This window comes from Colletotrichum gloeosporioides, assembly GCF_011800055.1.
Source record: "Colletotrichum gloeosporioides strain Lc1 chromosome Unknown consensus_24, whole genome shotgun sequence".
Lineage (NCBI taxonomy): Eukaryota > Fungi > Ascomycota > Sordariomycetes > Glomerellales > Glomerellaceae > Colletotrichum > Colletotrichum gloeosporioides.
Window position 1 is genome coordinate 171,531 of NW_025544669.1, and position 19,536 is coordinate 191,066.

Below are 19,536 nucleotides of genomic sequence, written 5' to 3' on the forward strand. Positions count from 1 at the left end.
CTCGACCGTGTCGTCTCAGAAGGTCGAGTGCAACTACCCTTTACGAGATCTGCAAGGAGTGCCATGCCCGAGCGGCAACGCTTATTACGGACGTTGTGAGACGTTATTGGGAGAAATTCGTCGGACGGCCCAGGAAGGCCCAACGGATATTGGTGGCAACGTGGGAGACGACAGGGTTGAGGCTCTCATGGGTTTGCCAGTTTCGGCTCTCCGCACTAACGACATCGAGTCAGAGAGTCAAGGAGCCTCAAGCGCGACGACATCTGTCATTCGCCCAACGTTTTTGCATGGATTCGTCGACGACATCGACACATGGCACGCCAGATGACCCAAGCCCAGAGCCCTCAGCCCAGCTATCCACACGCGTCAGCGGAGGCGATGCGTATGGGTTGCCTTAATAGGAAGTGAGGGGGAGAAAACCTTCGCCAGGAGGGTGCCCGTCGGTTAGCCGGGAATGGCCTCAAAACAGGTTCCAACGGGGTCGCCATCTGGATCGCCGCATGGGTTACGCAGGAGTCCTGGCTTAGCTTCATCACGGCTGGCGGCTCACGGCTCACGGCTCTACTCCACGACAGCACTAGATTTAACCTTAGTGTTCTAGATGCCGCTCACAACCGCGCCAAGATGGGGCCATCGAAGTAACCTCCCGATCCCCCGCAAATAGAAAAAAAGGGTCCCTAGCTAGGAGCCTATTTGTCTTGGTCGTGACCGGCGATTATAGTCTGGGGGATACGCGGCATCGTCTTGGCTGTTTATGGGGAGAGGCGCCGATGATGTCGTATGGCGTAGTAGTCCGGTATGGCATATTGGAACCAACATCCAGCCAAGCTGGATGACACGGATGATCGCCTGGCAGCCACATCTGGCGACGCAGGGCCCTTCGGTTCATCGCCCAAACATCCAACACGGAACGGGGAGAGAAGGATAGCCGGATCACCAGACAAGCGGCTGCCAAGACTTGCGACGTGTTGGCCTAATCGGTTCCTGTCACCCAGGCCCTGTCAGGACGGGCGCCACGCATAACTTGGACCACGTCGCTGAGTTCCCTTTACCCTCCGCCTTCCTAGTTTGGCAACCCATGAGTCAACTCGAGGGCGGATAGTGACAGAACGAGGTTTTGCAAATGGGCAAACGCGGTTTGGTGTCAAGTTGCAGAGTCGCGGAGCTACGGCCATTCCGCTCTTCTGGCGTCGCTGCACAGAAGGCGGGATTTGTTCGAGAAGGAATCTGTCTGACACTTCCTGTTGCCGTGGTGCCGTTCTCAGGCCCTTTCCACCCCTTCTTTCAGCTCTTACGTTTAACAGCAGAGTTGCCGATGCGAGTGCGATTATTCGCTGATTCGGTGCGGCAGCAAGATACAAAGATGGGATGACGACTGACTAACTAGCCCTCTCATAAGGCGGACCAGTCCGCGGAATGCGATTCGCCTGTCAGTTGAATGGAGCCTGCGTGGCTGGGGCGCCTGATCGACTCGAGGGTCTTGCATTTTGTGGATATTTGGAAGATCCTTCCTTCGGCCCTTTCGGGTTTCGGCCGGTGCCTGTTGTTTCTCGCATTTCCCTTTATTTGACAGCGCATTCCATGCCAAAAGACCGAGAAGGATCGGCCCCGCTACGGCCGGCCACCGGCGGCGTTATCGGTGAAATGCGGGGCTGTCTCTCGGGCGGCCCGGAATCGGTCTGTAAGTCCGTCAGTAAGCTCGGGAAATCCGCTCGGTGAATTCGTGCAGCAGCGGCGAGGCAGAAGCTAGAAGCCAAAAATGGTCTGTTTTGAGAGAGGTTAAATAGCACAATACCAAGCTCTATTTTCACGTCCGGAAAAGAAGGATAACTACCGTCACCGCCTGCTATCAGCATCGCCTGCTCAATATTACATGATCACTATTCTGTGTAGTTGGACCTGCGGAATTCAAACAATCGTAACCTCCTAATCGCCATGGCAGCCTGCACTGAAACGCTCACGGACTTGGCCTCCCAGCTGTCTGGCATCGCCACTTCGCCCGCCAGCGATGCGGAAAAGAATGCTGCCGCTGCCGGAATCGCCAAGCAGATACTCAAGACGGTCCGAACTCCTGTTCCTGATTGGATGGAGAAGGCATTTGCGAATGTAGAGATCACGGCACTGCGGCTTTGCATTGATTGGGGCGTTTTTGCCGCCATCCCGGAACAGGGCACAATCTCGTTCTCGGAACTTGCCAAGCAAGTGAAATCAGAGACATCGCTGATTCGTAGGTACTTGATGATTAAGCTGCCATTAGAACTCAACAATTCACAATTGCCTTAGGACGTATCTGTTGGGTTCCTATCGCGAGCGGCGTTTTGCGCCAGTATGGAACTGATCAAGTCGGGCACACGGCGCTCTCTCGCCAATATCTCCCAGGAAGCCCCGATGGCCTTCTCCTGTCCATGGTGTGAGTAACGCTGCTCCGGCGCCTATCTTCATCGGCTAACCCTGTGCCTCTCACTTCAGTTTCGATGAGCACATGCTCCCAGCCTTGAAGCTGCCTGAATATTTCATCGAGTATGGTCGCCGCGAACCAGTTACCCGTCTCCACACGCCTCATGCGTATAGCCACGGCCAGCCCGACAGGGACATATGGGAGATCCAAAAAGAAAATCCCCAGCGCATGAAGCGATTCATGGCAGCGATGGATGTGTTGCAAAAGTTCATCCCGTTGGTTGGCATGTACGACTTCGGCTGGGTCAAGTCAAAGCTCGCGGAAGACAAAGATCGCGTCATTCTCGTCGACGTTGGCGGCGGTAAAGGCCACGCCATCAAGGCTATTCTCAACGAGAACCCTTTCATTCCCACAGAGCGCGTTGTCTTGGAGGATCGCGACGAGATCATCGAGGAGGTGGCCGCATTGACGGAGCCCGAGCTTAAGGGCGTCCAGCTTCAAGTGCATGATTTCCACAAGCCGCAGCCTGTCAAGGGTAAGTCATTGAGTTTCTAGAGATTTCCATTATTCCCGCTGCAGACATGAGTTGACCTATGCAGGCGCACTGATCTACTGGATTCGCCGATGCCTGCATGACTACGGCGACGACGTCTGTGTGAAGATACTCACGCAGCTCTCGGACGCCATGGCTTCGGACAGCAAAGTTCTCATCAGTGAGATGGTTATGTCGAATCCTCCGGATCCACTGGCCGCTATGAATGACTTTGGCATGCTAGAGATTGGAGGAAAGGAACGGACCGCGGACGATTGGGCAGAGCTGGTCGCACGGGCAGGACTGAAGATGGAAGGAATCCATGGCTTGGACAAGAAGATGCAGGTTATCGAGTGCATCAAGGCATGAGCTGGCGTATGTCAGCACACTGGACGAATATTTCGCACGAGGCTGGCGTCGGATTTGATAGAACTCAACTCTTCTTGAAAACTGTTTACAATCTCGGAGCCATCCAGCGTCCAGCATCGGATAACCCGACCGTTTGGTTGTGCACATCGTGATGGCTGACCATGGCGGATGCTTCCAATTGCAAGATTTGCAAGGAAAGCCATTTGAATATTTTGATCCAATCACTGCCACGAAGGTTGGCTTAGTTCACTAATCTCCCCGTAACATCAACAACGCGTGTCACGGAGCGGTTCCGCGGGTGCGAAAGCATCTTTTGAGTCAACTAGCTTTCCAACCCCAGATTTACGTTTGTCCAAGGTTCAACCCCTGCAGGCCTCTGTGTGAAACATTCTTAAATGGTTGACAAAAGGTAGTTTTCTGCAGCACATGAAGACGAAACCGACACCAAAATGCCCGACCGGATTGTCCAATCAGTCTGAGCAAAAGATTAGATGATCCTGTCATCGTTATCGGTAAGTTTTAGGAAATTTAGCAAAGGATTTGAGAACTATAACCGGGCAGATAACAACGTTACGCAATGCTCAAACTTCCTCGTGGTAAAACGCACGGCTAATGGGAGGCGTGCGTCATCTCCTCTCGAGCATGTCATTGGGTGTTTATACGTCTCATCTGTCATTGTCGAATTGCCTTTATCCCCATGCCGGAGGGTCAAAACTATGACAGCCTTGGCCAAGGCTGTTCTCAAACTGCGGATTGATCTCGGCCGAGATGCCCATTGCCCGTAGCTTCAGAACTTGTAAGTTGTAAGATATGTCAGATGGTTCAGATACAATCGAATTAAACCCTGGTTTGTACTTGACAGAAGTCTAAGCCCGATACTGGGTTATAGATCTTGATTTGATATCTTCAAAAGAATCCGAGATCTACGTTGAAGTTGTGATAAGCTTTTTGTTTCACCGGCATTAGTAAATTGACAACTGCAATCGCGAGTAGAGCTTGGAATAAGTTGTAAACAGGCCTGACAGGATCTTCTTTTCAGTTGTTGATCATGAACGAAAGTTGAATAACCTTTCTCACTATAACTTCTAGCTAAAGGCATGAGGTTATTGCATTGGTCTTTTGACGTAATCTTCGAAAATCGAAGCAACTAATCGGGTTTTCTCGTTTAACGATCGAGCCATAAACTTCGATTTTGTTATGTGACGCAACATCTTCTATAAGTTTCTTGACGAAGTGTACGTTCATCTTACGATCGTTGAGCCGATCTTATGTTTCGATTTAAGTCTCATAAGGAGTCTCTCCAGTTCGATGATACTATTCTAATTCATGTTGAAGCCACGGCCCTTCACACTTATTCCTAGCAGTCCTAGGATTCAAGATACTAAGTGCTATTCGAGAGATGTAGCCATGTAGACTTGAAGACGACAGGCAACATTGACAGTCATTCTTTACTTCTGCCACCTTTTGGCCGTTTCTCGCTATCAAATTAGATGACATGCAGCAAGCTAAGGATAGTGCGAAGTGTAGCTTCTTGAGGTTATTTCAGGAGTAATAAGGGCCTCTGATGACACGCAAGAGGGATATACTCCGGTGGGTGCGGTGAGGAAAGAACTAGCCTCGAAGTTCTGTTGTGATTCTTTCACACTTATGTATTCCTGAGCATTCTTCCCCAGCCTGCAGTTTCACTGTTCAGAGGCTACTACAATGTCATGCCAGCCCAGTACGATCACTGGGTTCTGTAGCAAATCTAGATCATCCTTCAACCACCATAGCGGTCATCAAGTCCGAAAATTTGGTCTTCAGGACGAACAGCGTGCGGCATTGCTTTCTTGATCTATCTCCCATGGTTGATAGCTGAGTGTACTGAATGCACCACTACGCCAACATTCATCTCGAAGAACAAAGGTACCTTAGCTTTAGAAGCCCAGGCCATCCTGTCCCTCGAATATTTCCCCGTGAGAGTCATACGGCAGTCAACAAGGTGCGCCTCCAGGCGGCAAACTGCGAAGAAGAAAAGTTAGAAGGGAAGAAGGGGTACCTTAGCTTTGATTCTTCTGGACCTGCATTATGACGGATGAAATCGGGCGACGATTTGGCACACTCTTGATAAGACTCTAAGTCTCTTAGCATCCGGCCTATCTATCATGTGCAACTTCACATAACCACAAGTCTGATGTTCATGGCGTAGCTCTGGTTCACAAAGATATTCAATTGTGGACTTCGCGTCTAGAACATAACTCCGTCGACAAGTTTCAACCTGCCTATACCGATGCGAAACCTGAGGACTTGCTGCAAAACAGTTGATACATGTTAAGTCATTTTGCCTCTTGACTTTGGGGACAGCCCCCATGCTCTGTTGCAAGAGGCGACGCTCGCAGGCGAGCACAACAAAATGTTTATGAATTATAGTATAGAAGTGCAAAGTAAACCCTTTCACTGCTCATCATAGCCTTGATGACAAAGTTGAAAAATGTCCGACTTACTTCTTAGTTCTTCTATTCATTTCACAGAGAGGAAATTTTCATAGGTCTCCGCAATCCGTTACCTCGTAAGCGTGTTATCACAATATAGTTGGCACGCCTGAGGATGGCCCAGCTGGATAGAGAGTGGACTCGTCGAATGGTGATACCGCACATCCCGGTCGATGTGCAATACTCTGATTACCTGTCGTCTGAACTTTTAGAACGGGGTTCTAGCCTCTCTTGTGACAAATCGTTCCAGACACCTTCCCCTAAAGAAGAAATTTGTGTCAGGCGATCGACGGACAGGGCTATGTGGCCAAGAATAAACCAGCCGCGCGATGCGGCATACCGGGTAACATCTGATATTCAATCAATGCAACTTCGGAACGCGGCTGGTAATCAGACGAATCGAATATCAGCAAACATTGCTTCGCTGTTTTGTCGCGCGGCAATGAAATATGATTTCGGCGGTTTCCCCATGTGTTTCCGCGATGCGGCTAGCATCCAACGATAGACTTTGGGCATTACGCACGATGAAGTTACCCGTTATGTATTCCAGACATCTCGAACCTGTCAAATGGAACTCGAAGCTTATTCAACGTGACTTGTCGGCAGACACTGGTCCGCTCCGAGAAAGGAAAGACTGTCGGGTAGATGGTCTAAGACGGCGCATACGCGCAACCTTCCCAGTCTACATTTGAAACACCGAGCCCACCCAAGTGATATCTCGTCTTGATATGATAGATTGAGCATCATAAACGCGATGCTCAAACGAGACGTTCACGTTTTGCTGGCCCTGCCCCACGAAGCTGAGAATTGCCTCGTTCACTTACAGCAACGATGGAGAACAGTTAACCTGAAGGTGCTGGTCTGGGGATCACTGTGAGCGATGTTTTAGGTGTATCTTCTGGAGAAAAGTGGTCTCGCGAATGGCTAGATAGAACAATCAGCCGGCATGAGAAGCACAAATGCTTCACGCATGCAAAGGACTTATGTCCACAGAGCTTAACTTGGATTGATCTTTGACGTCGGTCTACGTCTCCGAGCTGCGTTTTCTTCTTCGGCTTGGACGTTGGCTTTCTCTTTATGGCTTAATATAGAAACGTAGATGTCTCCCCTGGTCTCTGTGAAGCCATGTTCGTAGATGACTTTCTACCTGATGTTCCAATCTAATCGACAGTCATCCAAAATCTATGAAAGCGACTCTTTAAAAACTGGTAACTGAGATACGCATTGTTTATCGCATAAGATAAGTAAGGTATTCAAATTGTGACGATCGGTTCGCCATTGTTGCAGCGGGTTGACTTGTTAACGCCTGGTATGGATGATAGAAGATTCGCGACGCAACAGAATCATCTATCCGAAAGATCAGTAAATACAGTATTGAAGTCTCGGGTAGCGTTTAGTGGCATTGTCTCATGCCGGCCATATCTGTGGACGTTGGTAGCCTATCGTGAAGGCGTTGATGCATTTCGGTGCCGATGGCCGAGGTCGGTCGCATCATCCGATTTCCCCTCTCTCATGTTTACGTGATTAGAGCGTCGTATTGTCAATTGGATGGATGTCTCTCATGCAGAGTTTCATGTCATGTTGTCAATGTTGAAGCGATATCGCAGCGTTCGTGATACCAAACGATGACGCCATCTGACAGCTGATAACGTGACGTTCCACCAGGATGGTGACAACCCCAAGCCGGACCTCTCACTGCAGGACAGATCAGAGCATTCGTAAAATCCCCAGACTATCACGACACACCAACGTCGAATAAGAACGGAGGATCTGCGTAAGATCTCACTGTGCCTGACTGTCACCGCTTGTTCCTAGATTGGCTTGCATACGCTTTGATCTGGGGCTTACCAAGCACGCCATTACAAATCCGTATTCGATAATCACAGCCCTTCGACTTCCCCGCGATATAAAGATGGTCTGAAGTTCTGTCGAACCGTCATTGTTTCGGACGACTTCAGCGCATGCACAACATAAACCTTGATCATAAATAAAACCATCATTTTAATCCCGAACCTTCCGACCTCTCCTCATCTTTCATCACCAAACACCCCGCAATTACAGCAAAGATGGCCACTGTATCTATCTACGACGCAACCATTCCCACCTTCACAAAGGGTCTGAAGACCTTCCAACACATCCTCACTAAGGCCGAGGAGCATGCTAAGGCCAATGGAGTCGACGTGAACACCTATGCTGAGGCTCGCATCATTGAGGACCAGCTTCCCCTCACCTTCCAGGTGCAGAATGCTACCAAGACTGTCAAGACCAACATCGGCCGTCTGACCGGTGTTGAGCTGGAGCCTTTCGAGAACAAGGAGAAGACGTTTGCGGACTTGCATGCGCGTATCAAGGAGACGCTTGACTTGCTCAGCAAGGTCGACGCCGCCACTGTCAACGCCAAGGCTAGCTCAGAGGTTGAATTGTGAGTAACCCTCTTGGCTCACCGTGTCTATAAACGGGCAGAGTACTGACATGATGTGACAAGGCCTATTTTCGGTGGAAAGACACTTAAGGTCACCGCAACCGAGGCTGCTTTGAGCCATGGCATTCCCAACTTCTTTTTCCACCTCAACGCTGGATATGCCATCTTGAGAGCGAAGGGTGTCCCGGTTGGTAAGGCGGATTACCTCGGTAGCTTTGTTCTTCCTTAAATTCTAGGATTGATCTAGATTAAAAATTGATGACAAATGAATCGTAAACTCGTAGGGTTGGAAACGCTTGTGCATGTCCACGAAAGCTTTTGGTAAACTAATAAATGCGATAGTCCTGCGGTTATGGACTGGGCTGGTTAAGCCGGCAACTCTTAACTGTGCAGGCTTGTCATTTAGGATTCATTCGCTAGAGATTTCCCACCCGAGCTGGATGGAGACTTTTGCAACGCCTCAGCCGATTGAACAGTTATCTAACATGACTCCCAATGAGTAAGGACGGATATAAGTAGTACTAAACTACTAAGCTTACTTGCCTACCTGCATGTCAATACCTCAAGGTAGGCATGCGTTCAGTTCCTCCGATCCTAGAGCGCGGCAAGCGTCACCGCGGGACAGGAAGCCGAAATAAATGGATCAAAAACAAAAGAGAAAGCACATCTCGTGATGCTCTTCGACCGACCTGGGACTCGAACCCAGAACCTTCAGCTGTGAAGACCTCCTGATGGAATAGGAGGCTGACGCGCTACCATTGCGCCAGCCGGCCAGCTGTTGCGACATCGGAGCGCTATTCCAATCTCTGAGGGTCGGCGAACGAGGTCCACCTCAGGATCGCGAGTTTGTCCCACCAGTGTTGTCCTCGTATTGTCAGCTGTTGTGGGGTAACTACTAGACTGCTGAGAAGTAAAAAGCAGGAAAACAAAACTTAGAACGTAACACACAAACAATGGAATAGTTAAAGTGGATGTAACTGACAGCACTGCTAAAGAAAGAGAGTTAAACCCAAGATCAGCTGAGTTGCGTTAGTGATGTCAGTGCCCCCGGACCATTTGTCCGGGGTCCTCCGACTGAATTAGTGAATGCGAACATCACCTAGTTGGGCCTTATCTCATTGAGCTGCGGTGCGCGGGACATGTAGATAATCCTTTCGCCCATGCGCTGCCCAAATGTCTTGCATTCGAAATCGATTGAACGACGTCCACAGCTGGCATCTCGGACGAGTCTACCCCTGAGCCGCAACTAGCTGGCTGCGTCGTCAGCATTCATTAACAGACGCCGCTAAAAGCTAGAAAGGCTAGAGGCGCCTTAAGGCGCTATGGATGCACATGCCAGGGGCACTGTCAGCACAGCGTCGCATGGTCCAAGACATCAAAAGCAGCGGCATTCCTCCTTATTTAACATGATTGCTGGCTTCTGCCCAAAGTCTGCGAGTCATTAGGTTGCTTCCTCGGTGCTGGATTTCCTCAAGCGTGCAAGTAATCAAGGACGATGACCCGCTGATTGCGAAGAGCCCAGCCTGATTATTGACATCCGTACCACTGTTATCACCGACCACACCGAAAGGACACGGACACAGCCCGCAAGCCAGGCATTGCTACCGAGAATGTCACATCGGTCAAGCTAGATTCACCGGGGAGCCTCGGATCGGGATGATGGCATTCATGCCCGGCAATGAGGACGGACAATGATTGTTACTCCCGGATTACCTACCCGCGGCATTTGGACGATGATTGCGAGATGACGCTAAGCATACTTACTGGTCTAAGATGAGCAACAATCAGTGCCGAACAACAGCAATTACAACGGATGCGCTACTGGAGCTTCGCGTAGTGCCGTAACTTGCTTACCACCGCGCTTCTTCAGGATATCCCGGCACTCTCTTCAGTAACAATCAGGCACCAACCACTCACCAACCAGTTGCCAACATGGGTGTATTGAACCAGCGGATAGAAGCAGCATTTCTGCACATATTTAGCGCGATTACAACTTTACGGAGTTCGGTGTCCTCATTCTGCCGCCGCATCCATCGCAGGGTGTGTCCATACGCATGTGAGAAATAACAGAGGGCAGCAGACGTGCTCCAAGAAACAACCGCCGTATCCCATTGTAATATTTACAAATCCAACTTCATTCAAGATCCATCAAAATGATCAAGCAGGATTGGACAGTGGAATTGGGCAACTGCAAGCAGGGCAAATAATGGAGCAACCCGTTTCGCCAGCAAGCGACTCTGCGCGAGATAAGCACCATGCTGCGTCTCGGCTCGCTGCCTGCGACCTTATTACTCTACTCAGTGGGAACATCTCCGCAGGTCCGCCATGGATCGTCGCTTTCGCGATTCAACGAGCACCCTGCCAACTCGTGATTGATTTACAATCGCTGAAGCAGGAACCATATCTCCGTGTCTGCAGCTTCAACAGTCGCCAATCCGCGGTTGCTTCAGTTCATGTATCGCACGTGGGCCCAAGGGTCTTGGTCGAACCCCGTCCTGGGCAGCAGGAACAGACGCCATCACCACTCCTGACTCCCACGTTCTGATCCGGGGAGCGACTCATTCACCTCACAATCACACAGCCATCACAGCACACTGCCCCTCACCTGCGGAGCCGTACCAGCTTGATTTGCAGTCACGTTTAATCGCCGGTGCGACATCTCAGGCTGTTTCAGATACTTTTGAACCAGAAAATCTGGTGATTTTAGAGTCATGTGCAAGAGGGGTTAAGCGATCCTCTCCACGGAGGACTATCGCGAATTCGATTTCATGAGACCAAACACGGACATCGTGGCCATCCCAGATTGTCAACGCTCGTCTGTTTGCCACAGTCCACGCACCGTTCTCTTGACAACTGAGCCGTTGAACCCTTAACGGTGCGGCCCGGACGCGGGATTCAGACGGTGTGTCGCTTTGACCTCCTTCGCCCGTTTTGCCTCGTGAGGCTTTTTGTGAGGGAGCAAGGACGCGCTTACATCGGAGCGCAATGTCCAACAGAAGAAGCTTGCCTCGCGAGATCTGGATGCTCATCCGACTCGCCCAATAGTTTGTATATCGTCATCCGGTGTGATTGAGCTTGCAGAGGATCAGTTCCCCGACGCCATGCAACTGTCACCATCTCATTATGATGGCCACGAGATGCCCTGTGCACACACGCTTGCAATCCGAGTGGGATGGATGGCATTGAACCGATGGAGATGAAGTGAGTGATATGGCAGCAAACAACAACGAACATGATGGCCGTGCACATGCTAGTCATCATCCTCTTCGATAGGCGACAGAGTCAATGGTAGGCGGGGTAATCGCACCCCTCCTTGACCAGATGCTGTCGCCATGCTTTGTTCCATTGATGGACGATAAAGTTGCCCCGAGAAGCATATTGGGAACAGCAACACTATCTGCAGTAACGCAGGATTGGAGCATGACATTTTGACACCGGGGCCGTGCCCCTGTGCCAGCAGCAAAGAGGCGCATGTCATCACATCATGGCGTCCGGGCAGGCTTGAAGAACTGCCAATAAGTCCGCCGATCTCGAGCTGTGACGAGCGCCACTGGTCCATCAGCGGGCAATGGGCCAAAGTTTATTCCCCATGCGACCGCTGTTGACTGTCCTCAATGGGGGATAGTCTCACCAAGGGTCCTGGGCAACTGGGCAAGATTATCAAGATTCTCGCTGAAGCATCTCTTCTCATTGCCCGAAGAAAACAGCGTTGGTGAAGATTGACCGTGTCCGGCCAGTCGTGCCGAGGACAGTGTGCTTGCGCTCAGACCTTCGTCTTCCATTGCGTGCCCTGAATGAGAGTCATTCGATGGCATGACTTACAAGACCCCAGTCTCACACGCCAACAAGGTAACCCCCGACGCCAGTCTGGGAGGCTAGAACCACTGAACCAGCGCCAGTCCTGCCACTTGTTCGGCTTGAGTCGCCGAAGTTGCCCAGTTGAGCGCCGCCAGCCAGTACCGTCGGAGGCGTTAGAATTCGTAGCCGTCTGGACGTTGAAACTCGATGCGCCTTTCTTTCTCTCTCTCTCTTCTCTCAAAGACCTGCGAGTTCTGGGTCCGGTTAGACGAAGCCCCAGTCCAGAAACGACCCTCAGCCCGCTTGCAGTGCCGCATCGTGGAGCAACCCGCGCGCGTTTATCGTCTCCAGCAGTGAAAGCCCGCCGTCCGGCCCGTAGTGTTAGACGCTGTCTCTGTTTCACCCGATTCCGGCCACCAAAGTCTGTCCCCGGATCAGATGAACAATAGCGTCTTTAAAGGACCATCAGCCTTGCTTTTTGATCCTCACCAAACTCTGCTATTAAGCAGCAGAGTGCCTACCGACCAGCCCAATTCCATTTGACTTCCCGCCAGCGGCGATCGTCGATACAGAATACCACCAGAGTCGCGCTCTTGGGACGTCCATATGCGAGTCAGCTATGACCCTGAGAAAATCCCCGCGATGCTCGTCAAGTCTCCTCACTTCACCGGGCCTCGGAATGGGCTTACCCCGGCCGCTCTCCAACGGCTAGCAGGGACGGTATGCAACTACGGACACCCGCGGGTCAAGGTCGTCACCATGTCTACACGGCCATCATTGGGCTATCTCGTCAACACACAGACGTCTTGCTCCAGCTTGATGGCAGGCCACCAAGTCCACCAAGGCCCGCTCCATGTCGAGACCCATACTTGCACATGCCAGGAGGTGGTCTGAGACACCACGAGTCTCTCTATCGGTGATACTGAATCGCGTTCACCTTCCTCCAAGAAGGCAAAGATGCCGTACCAAGATGACCCTGGCTCGTGGGAAGAGGCAGATGGATGCGCCGTTACCATGCCAGCGTAACGGGAGATGACCGTCCTATATGCCGCGACCAAAATAATACCGTTGCGTCCCTGGAACCCTAGGCGCATTGCTGACAAGCAGTGCTGCAACACCGCAGACCGTCCACTGCCCGACGCTGCTGTCACCCTCCTCTTCCCACATCCCGCACGCAAGAGAGCGTGGCCAAGGTTCATCTAAACGTCAACGCCAATATCAACAGCTTTCGCGCCGCCGCGGCGAACGGCTGTGCTCCGGTGGGGGAACGAGACATCCAATTCGACAGGTACGAGTAGTCGTAGGTAGTGTCGTCGCTCAAAGGGCCAGTCCATGTGGCATCGTCCAAATCCACCACCGTTAAAGACGCCCCATTGATTCTCGCAACATGTCTTACCGTGCGCACGGTTCCTGGCCATCCCCAAAAGCTCCAAAAGGCAATCGACCAGAGGAGGATCCTTGGGAATAGATCCGTCGATCCCTACAGACGTTCTCCACGTTAGACCCATATGAGACACGGAATATGGCAAAACCTGGCGGGCCTCGAGTTTGCGCTCGTTGTCGTGTAGCACTCTTTGCGGGTTTGCCTCGTGTGGTGTAGTGTCTCACACCCTCTATCCTTTCTTCCCCTTTCCCAGACGTGAGTGAGATCCGGGTCCGAATCAAATCCTTTGATCCAGGAGAAACCCCGTGGCCCGGGCAGAAGATAGCCAAGCTTCGTGGATAAAGATAGGCCAACGTCCTCGGTGACTTGTCATCCCATTGTTTCCCCGTCCGTCTATCCCACCGCCACGTTTATATTCGTTCTGCCCATCGCCGAGCTTGACTAGCGCAAACCATATAGACGAAACCAGATATTTGCATGCCAGACCCGCCACAGCTGCTTTCGCTCACGACCCGGTCTCCTCCTCTTCTTCACCTCCTCCCAGGACTCGCCAGCGCTTTCTAGAGCGTCACAAAAGCAAGCATCATGGAGGCTCCTCCTGGTATCAACCCGAACGATAGTCGGCAAACACTCATCATCGGCGTCACATCATTTGTACTCTCAGTCGCCTTCCTCGCCGTAACAATACGAACATACACCCGAGTCTTCCTGCTTCGACAGTTCGGTATCGACGACGGTGCCGCTATCTTCACTTTTGTGAGCAACCACCCTCGGCCTTCACATAGCCTCGACATCATGCTCATATCATGTGCTAGTTCTTAATATTTGCCTGTGGCTTCTCTGTTGCGATAAGTGAGTGGATGCTACGGCTGCTGTCCAAGCATATTACTAACTCCTTGAAGACACGAGAAATGGTTTCGGCACGCATGTCTACTTCCTCAATGAGGATCAAATAAAGTCCTACTTGAGGGTATTACATTCACCAACCCTCGATAGTTGATTGAGACAGACTCCTAACAGTTCGCAGACTTTCTACATCACAATCGTCTTTTACAATGCCTCGCTTGCCGGCATCAAGATGACTTTCCTCTTCCAGTACTGGCGCGTACTTGCCATCCAAAAGATGAAGAAGATTTTTATCGCCGCGATGATTCTCGTCGGAGGCTGGAGCATCTCACAAATCCTCGTCGAGATCTTCATCTGCACCCCTATTCCCACTTTCTGGGATAAGGACGTTAAAGGCACCTGCATCCCTAACTATCCCCAATGGTACATCAACGCCGCAGGAAACATCATCACCGACCTGCTCGTCTTTGTATTGCCTCTCCCAGTCATTGGCAACTTGAAGCTCGCTCCTGGCCAGAAGTACGTTCTGATCGGCATCTTCTGCCTTGGATTCTTGTAGGTGCTCCCTTCTCGATGAATAATCCATAACAGCGTCTAACCGGATCGACAGCACATGCGCCATTTCCTTCGTCCGAATCCGATTCCTCCATCAAGCCGAAGACTTTACCTGGGAAAACGTCGAGACAGCCGGTTGGTCTGTCGGCGAACTCTGCTGTGGCCTGACCTGCGCATGCCTCCCAACATTCCGCCCCCTCGTATCGAAGTTCATCCCCGCTCTTTCAAGCCGCATCACCAAGTCTTCCAAGTACCAAGGACAATACGCCTACGGCTCCAGCAGAACAGGTGGCACCTCAAAGCACCGCGATGTCGAACTTGCCATCACCCCGCCTCAAGGCAGCACAGGCGGCAGCCCGAACCGCTACTCGAAGCGAAGACCCGATTCCTCCGATAGCAAGGCCGATCTTTATGGCGCTGCGAGCTACGACCTCAGCCACACCGACTCGAGCCGCGACACGCCGCTGCCGATCCAAGGCACTAACCAGACGGACAGCGAGAGCGTGCCCTCACCGATGATGTTCCGTCAGCAACAACACGATACGATAGATGTTGGTGGATACGGGGCTGACCAGACTCCGATGGTGGAAACGCACATCGAGGCGGGTCGGAGGTATTCTGGGCCGGTGAGGAAACCGTCAGGCCCGATTGAAGTCCAGCATGATATTGTGCAGGTTTCATCACCAAAGGTCGTCGAACCGAAGGGATTTTCATGAGCGTAGCCACTGGCGGGCGGTTCGTGTGTTCACTTAAAAGATAATGTCAATGAGTTATTCCATAATCAAGATGTGTCGATTATGAAAGTCTCGTTGGCTCTTGGGAGTTATTGGCGCCGGGTACTTGAACTTTTTTGATGATACCATTATCTTCAGACCTACGACGCAGGTCCAGAATTCTTCACCTAGGACAGGAATAGTTAGTTTTCTAATGAACACTTCTCTTCTGATTGTCAGTTGTGCTCATCACTCGAGTACTTGCGCGATGCAACCTCGACACGCATTAGACTTTTGAAGGGGATGTTATGGATTACCCGCAGCGGGAACCACTGTGCGGGAAGTTTATCGACCATGCCCTGCCAAGCCCCCTGCCACGACTCTAGCTTCCTTCATGTTAGCAAGGGCTCTCACGATCGAACTCGCCTAAAATATCTTGCTTGTCGCTGGGGAGCTGGAGGAATGCATAGTCAGGTCAGGTTGATATATCCTTTCCGTAAATATGTCTTTGAGCCTAGGAACTCTGGTTGCATTTTATCACCCGCTGATATCTGCGACGAAGCTATTGAAAGATCGTGAGCCGTGTCACGCCGCAGCATCGTCAAGTGCGCTTGAGCAGCGGTGCCTTGACACGCGGGTAAGGCTGGAGAGGGACGCAGATCCGGCAGGCCTCCAATAGATCATAACGAATGCCAATAAGTTTGTGTTAGTAAGAGCAATCATATCAATGGTGCGATTGATGGGCACATTGGTGGGGAGCTTTGAGATGCTGAAGACGTGGTGAGCCAAGTGTGAAGCCCCTGCATGAACATCGTCCGGGGTTCTTGCGAAGGTTTGCAAGGCCTCGTTTTCTGCCAGAAACAGGTTCCAATGCTACACTCCCTTTTTGAGCATAACGCGAGACTGAAAGGGGAGACAAAACAGCCAATTGGAATAAAAAGGGTGATTCGCCCCTGTTGGCTTTTTCGATGTCAAGTCGAGGATAACAGCGTGCATGTATGCTCAGTTGAGAGCTTACATACTGAATTCCTTAAAGATCTGCGAAGAAACCTTTGATAGGAAACGTGAAGCACAAAAACGGCTTTCTACTATAGGCGTTTTAATTTCCTTGGATATTTCGCATTATACAGCAGGGGAAAAGCGTGCGCAAGGCTGGAATACGAAAACACAACTGTGAGCTCTGGAGCGTCTCATCGCTTTAGGACCTACGATGATTGCCTCAACCAACTGCAAAAGCGCACCTGTGGAACAGTTTGTGAGTGTCATCATTTCTGGACCAGACTTGATTAACTTCATGTGCTATTTGACTTAGTATGCTTCTTAATTGACCCGGTAGTCGGGTATCGTGGAACACATTGTCGTCACTCGTCACAAAAGCGAATGGAACAATCAGGAGTGTTGCTGACGGTGCCATTCCATAGATGAATTATGCACAGACCGTGGGACTACATGCACTCCACCTTTGACATGGATGAAATCCAACAGGCTGAGAGCAATTGTTGAATAGACGTGCCTGCCCCCCGGCTTCATGAACAGACGCAGACATGATTGGTCCTTCATCCCGCAACTCACGGCATATCAATCGGCTCACTGCCGAGGCGTCAGCACTTGTGCAGAGCTTATGTGATACTGTTACCTCAACTGCATGATGGCATCGCGGTAATTCTCATCAGCCCTGACTTCGAGGGCACTTTGTAATGACAAATGGGTCGACGCTCAACGGTCCCGCATCAAGCAGTTACATTGCATTTCCCCAGCCGGAATTCGCCTCGTAGATCATTGGTTGGCTGCATATGGGACCAACAGACCTTCCTGCAGCTTATGGTTCTGCGGTCCAAAAAGTGGCTCTCTTGTCGTCTGATACGAGCACTCGGATAAAAGACAGGTGGAAATTCTCCCTTGTCTCTGCGTCCGTCCTTGCATAACGCAACGTTGGCTGTCTGAATGCTTTACCCGCGGTGAGAGATGATAGGTTCGTGATGAGGGGCAGCTGGCTGTCGTCAAATGCCACCAGAGTGTTTCGGAGGCAACCGCTGTGTCATATCTTGGCTGCATACTCAGGGTGAAGGGGTTACACATGACAATATAAAATGGTTTATCTGGGCCAGTCTCCCCGTGTCTTTCGACTTGATGTGTCTTACCGCACTCTTTGGTAAGTGCCATTCGTCATGGTTTACACCTTCTTTGTTCCGCTGGCTATCATTGCCATCATCGTCTTTAAACTGCGAAATGTTGGAAGACGACCTAAAGATTACCCTCCTGGGCCTCCCACGTTACCTTTGATTGGGAATTTGCATCAAATGCCCTCGGCTCAACCACATCACCAGTTCAAGAAGTGGGCAAAAGAGTATGGGTAAGTTTCACGATTGAAAACGCGCATTGAACCGACGTTCTGCTAACCACGATATCTTCGGCAGCCCTGTGTACTCCCTCATTTTAGGAACCCAGGTCATGATTGTACTCTCTTCAGACAAGGCGGTCAAAGATCTTCTAGACAAGCGCAGCAGCATATACTCATCACGCACCGATGTCTACCTTGGAAATGTAGTCAGCAACAATCTTCGTGTGGTTCTCATGGTAAGTTCAGGTCGCCGATGGAGAGGGAATTTGGGCTTCAAACACTGACAGGTGTCAGAAATACGGCGAACGATGGCGCATGATCCGAAAGATCTTTCATCAGGTTTTACATATCAGCGCAGCCAAGGGTTATGTTCCGTATCAGGATCTCGAGAGCAAGCAGATGCTTGCTGGCTTTTTGGACGAGCCTAGCCATTTCATTGACCACATTCGCCGATTCACCAATTCTCTAACCACGCAAATGGTGTTTGGTTTTCGAACGACGAGCATCCATGACGAGAAGTTAAAGAAGTTATACCACTGCGTCGAGAAGTGGAGTGAGGTCGTAGGATCACAGACAGCCGCTCTCCTTGACGTATACCCGCCTCTGCGAAATCTGGGCTTTATCTCTCCTGGAAAGAGATACGCCGAGGCGTTGCACAAGGAAGAAAGTTCCCTGTACGTTGGCCACTGGTTGGATGCAAAGAAGCGCGTTCTTCGGGGCACGGCGAAGGTGAGTCCCAAAAGCTTTACATGCCCCAAGAACCCCACGAGACTAATACTCAGTAGCCTTGTTTCTCCGTGGGAATTGTTGAAAGTCAGAAGACACTAGGCTTTTCTGATGAACTGGCTGGATATATTTCCGGTTCTGCTCTCGAGGCCGGGTCGGATACGACCGCTGCAACACTGGTCGGTTTCACTCAAGCCATGGTTCTGTACCCTGCTGCACAGAAACAAGCCCAAAAGGAACTCGACCGGGTCTGCGGCACTCAGAGACTCCCTAACGTAGATGACTGGGACTCGATGCCATACATTCGAGCTTGCGTCAAGGAAACTCTGCGATGGATGCCAACAGCAATTCTCGGTCTGCCGCATGCGGCCATTCAGGATGACGAGTACATGGGCTATAAAATCCCCAAAGGCGCTGGCGTTATGCTGAACGTTTGGGCCATTAACATGGACGAAGATAAGTTTGAGGACCCTCGAGCTTTCAACCCGTCTCGGTACGAAGGCGATGATCAGAACTCATTCGAGTCGGCGATGAATGGCGACCCAGCGAAACGAGACCATTACGTGTTCGGGGCTGGCCGCCGTCTCTGTCAGGGCATGCATATTGCCGATCGATCTCTGTTCTTGAGCATTTCGAGACTGCTGTGGGCATTCAATCTTGAGAGGGCCGTTGACGACACGGGCGCCGAAATCGTACCAGATGCGGACAATCTCATTGACGGTTTCCTCGTTCAGCCGAGACCCTTTCCTGCAAAGATTACACCGAGGAGCGAGACTCATGCGAACATGGTCCGCAAAGAATGGGAGGCAAGTCAAGAGCTTCTGGATGAGAGTGAGCAGTGGAAAGAGATACCTCGTGGAATGGTATTTGAGTCACTGGTTTCGACAGAGAAGGAATACCCAGTTTCTTGACTGTTATGGTTATAAAATGGCACCCTATCTTATTGGTCATGGGCAGATATGAAGTTGCATCGCAGGGTCC

General features: G+C 51.0%; 4 protein-coding genes across 4 annotated transcripts; all 4 read left to right on the top strand.

The window, feature by feature from the left end:
* Positions 1–1,935: 1,935 nt before the first annotated feature.
* Positions 1,936–3,299, top strand: GCG54_00012629 (Methyltransferase fsa4; the record flags this gene model as incomplete). The annotated part of the gene is made up of 4 exons (XM_045412504.1): positions 1,936–2,227; positions 2,284–2,410; positions 2,470–2,933; positions 2,998–3,299. The coding sequence occupies 4 exons, from the start codon at positions 1,936–1,938 to the stop codon at positions 3,297–3,299; spliced, it is 1,185 nt and encodes a 394-aa protein (XP_045267209.1).
* Positions 3,300–7,836: 4,537 nt separating this feature from the next.
* Positions 7,837–8,421, top strand: GCG54_00012630 (uncharacterized protein; the record flags this gene model as incomplete). Its single annotated transcript, XM_045412505.1, has 2 exons — positions 7,837–8,192; positions 8,256–8,421. The coding sequence occupies 2 exons, from the start codon at positions 7,837–7,839 to the stop codon at positions 8,419–8,421; spliced, it is 522 nt and encodes a 173-aa protein (XP_045267210.1).
* Positions 8,422–13,959: 5,538 nt separating this feature from the next.
* GCG54_00012631 (uncharacterized protein) lies at positions 13,960–15,491 on the top strand (the record flags this gene model as incomplete). The annotated part of the gene is made up of 5 exons (XM_045412506.1): positions 13,960–14,130; positions 14,190–14,226; positions 14,277–14,344; positions 14,402–14,775; positions 14,831–15,491. 5 exons carry the CDS (start codon positions 13,960–13,962, stop codon positions 15,489–15,491), a joined length of 1,311 nt encoding a protein of 436 aa, XP_045267211.1.
* Positions 15,492–17,656: 2,165 nt separating this feature from the next.
* GCG54_00012632 (Cytochrome P450 monooxygenase yanC) lies at positions 17,657–19,466 on the top strand (the record flags this gene model as incomplete). Its single annotated transcript, XM_045412507.1, has 4 exons — positions 17,657–17,841; positions 17,906–18,065; positions 18,124–18,558; positions 18,615–19,466. The coding sequence occupies 4 exons, from the start codon at positions 17,657–17,659 to the stop codon at positions 19,464–19,466; spliced, it is 1,632 nt and encodes a 543-aa protein (XP_045267212.1).
* Between the last annotated feature and the right edge of the window lie 70 nt (positions 19,467–19,536).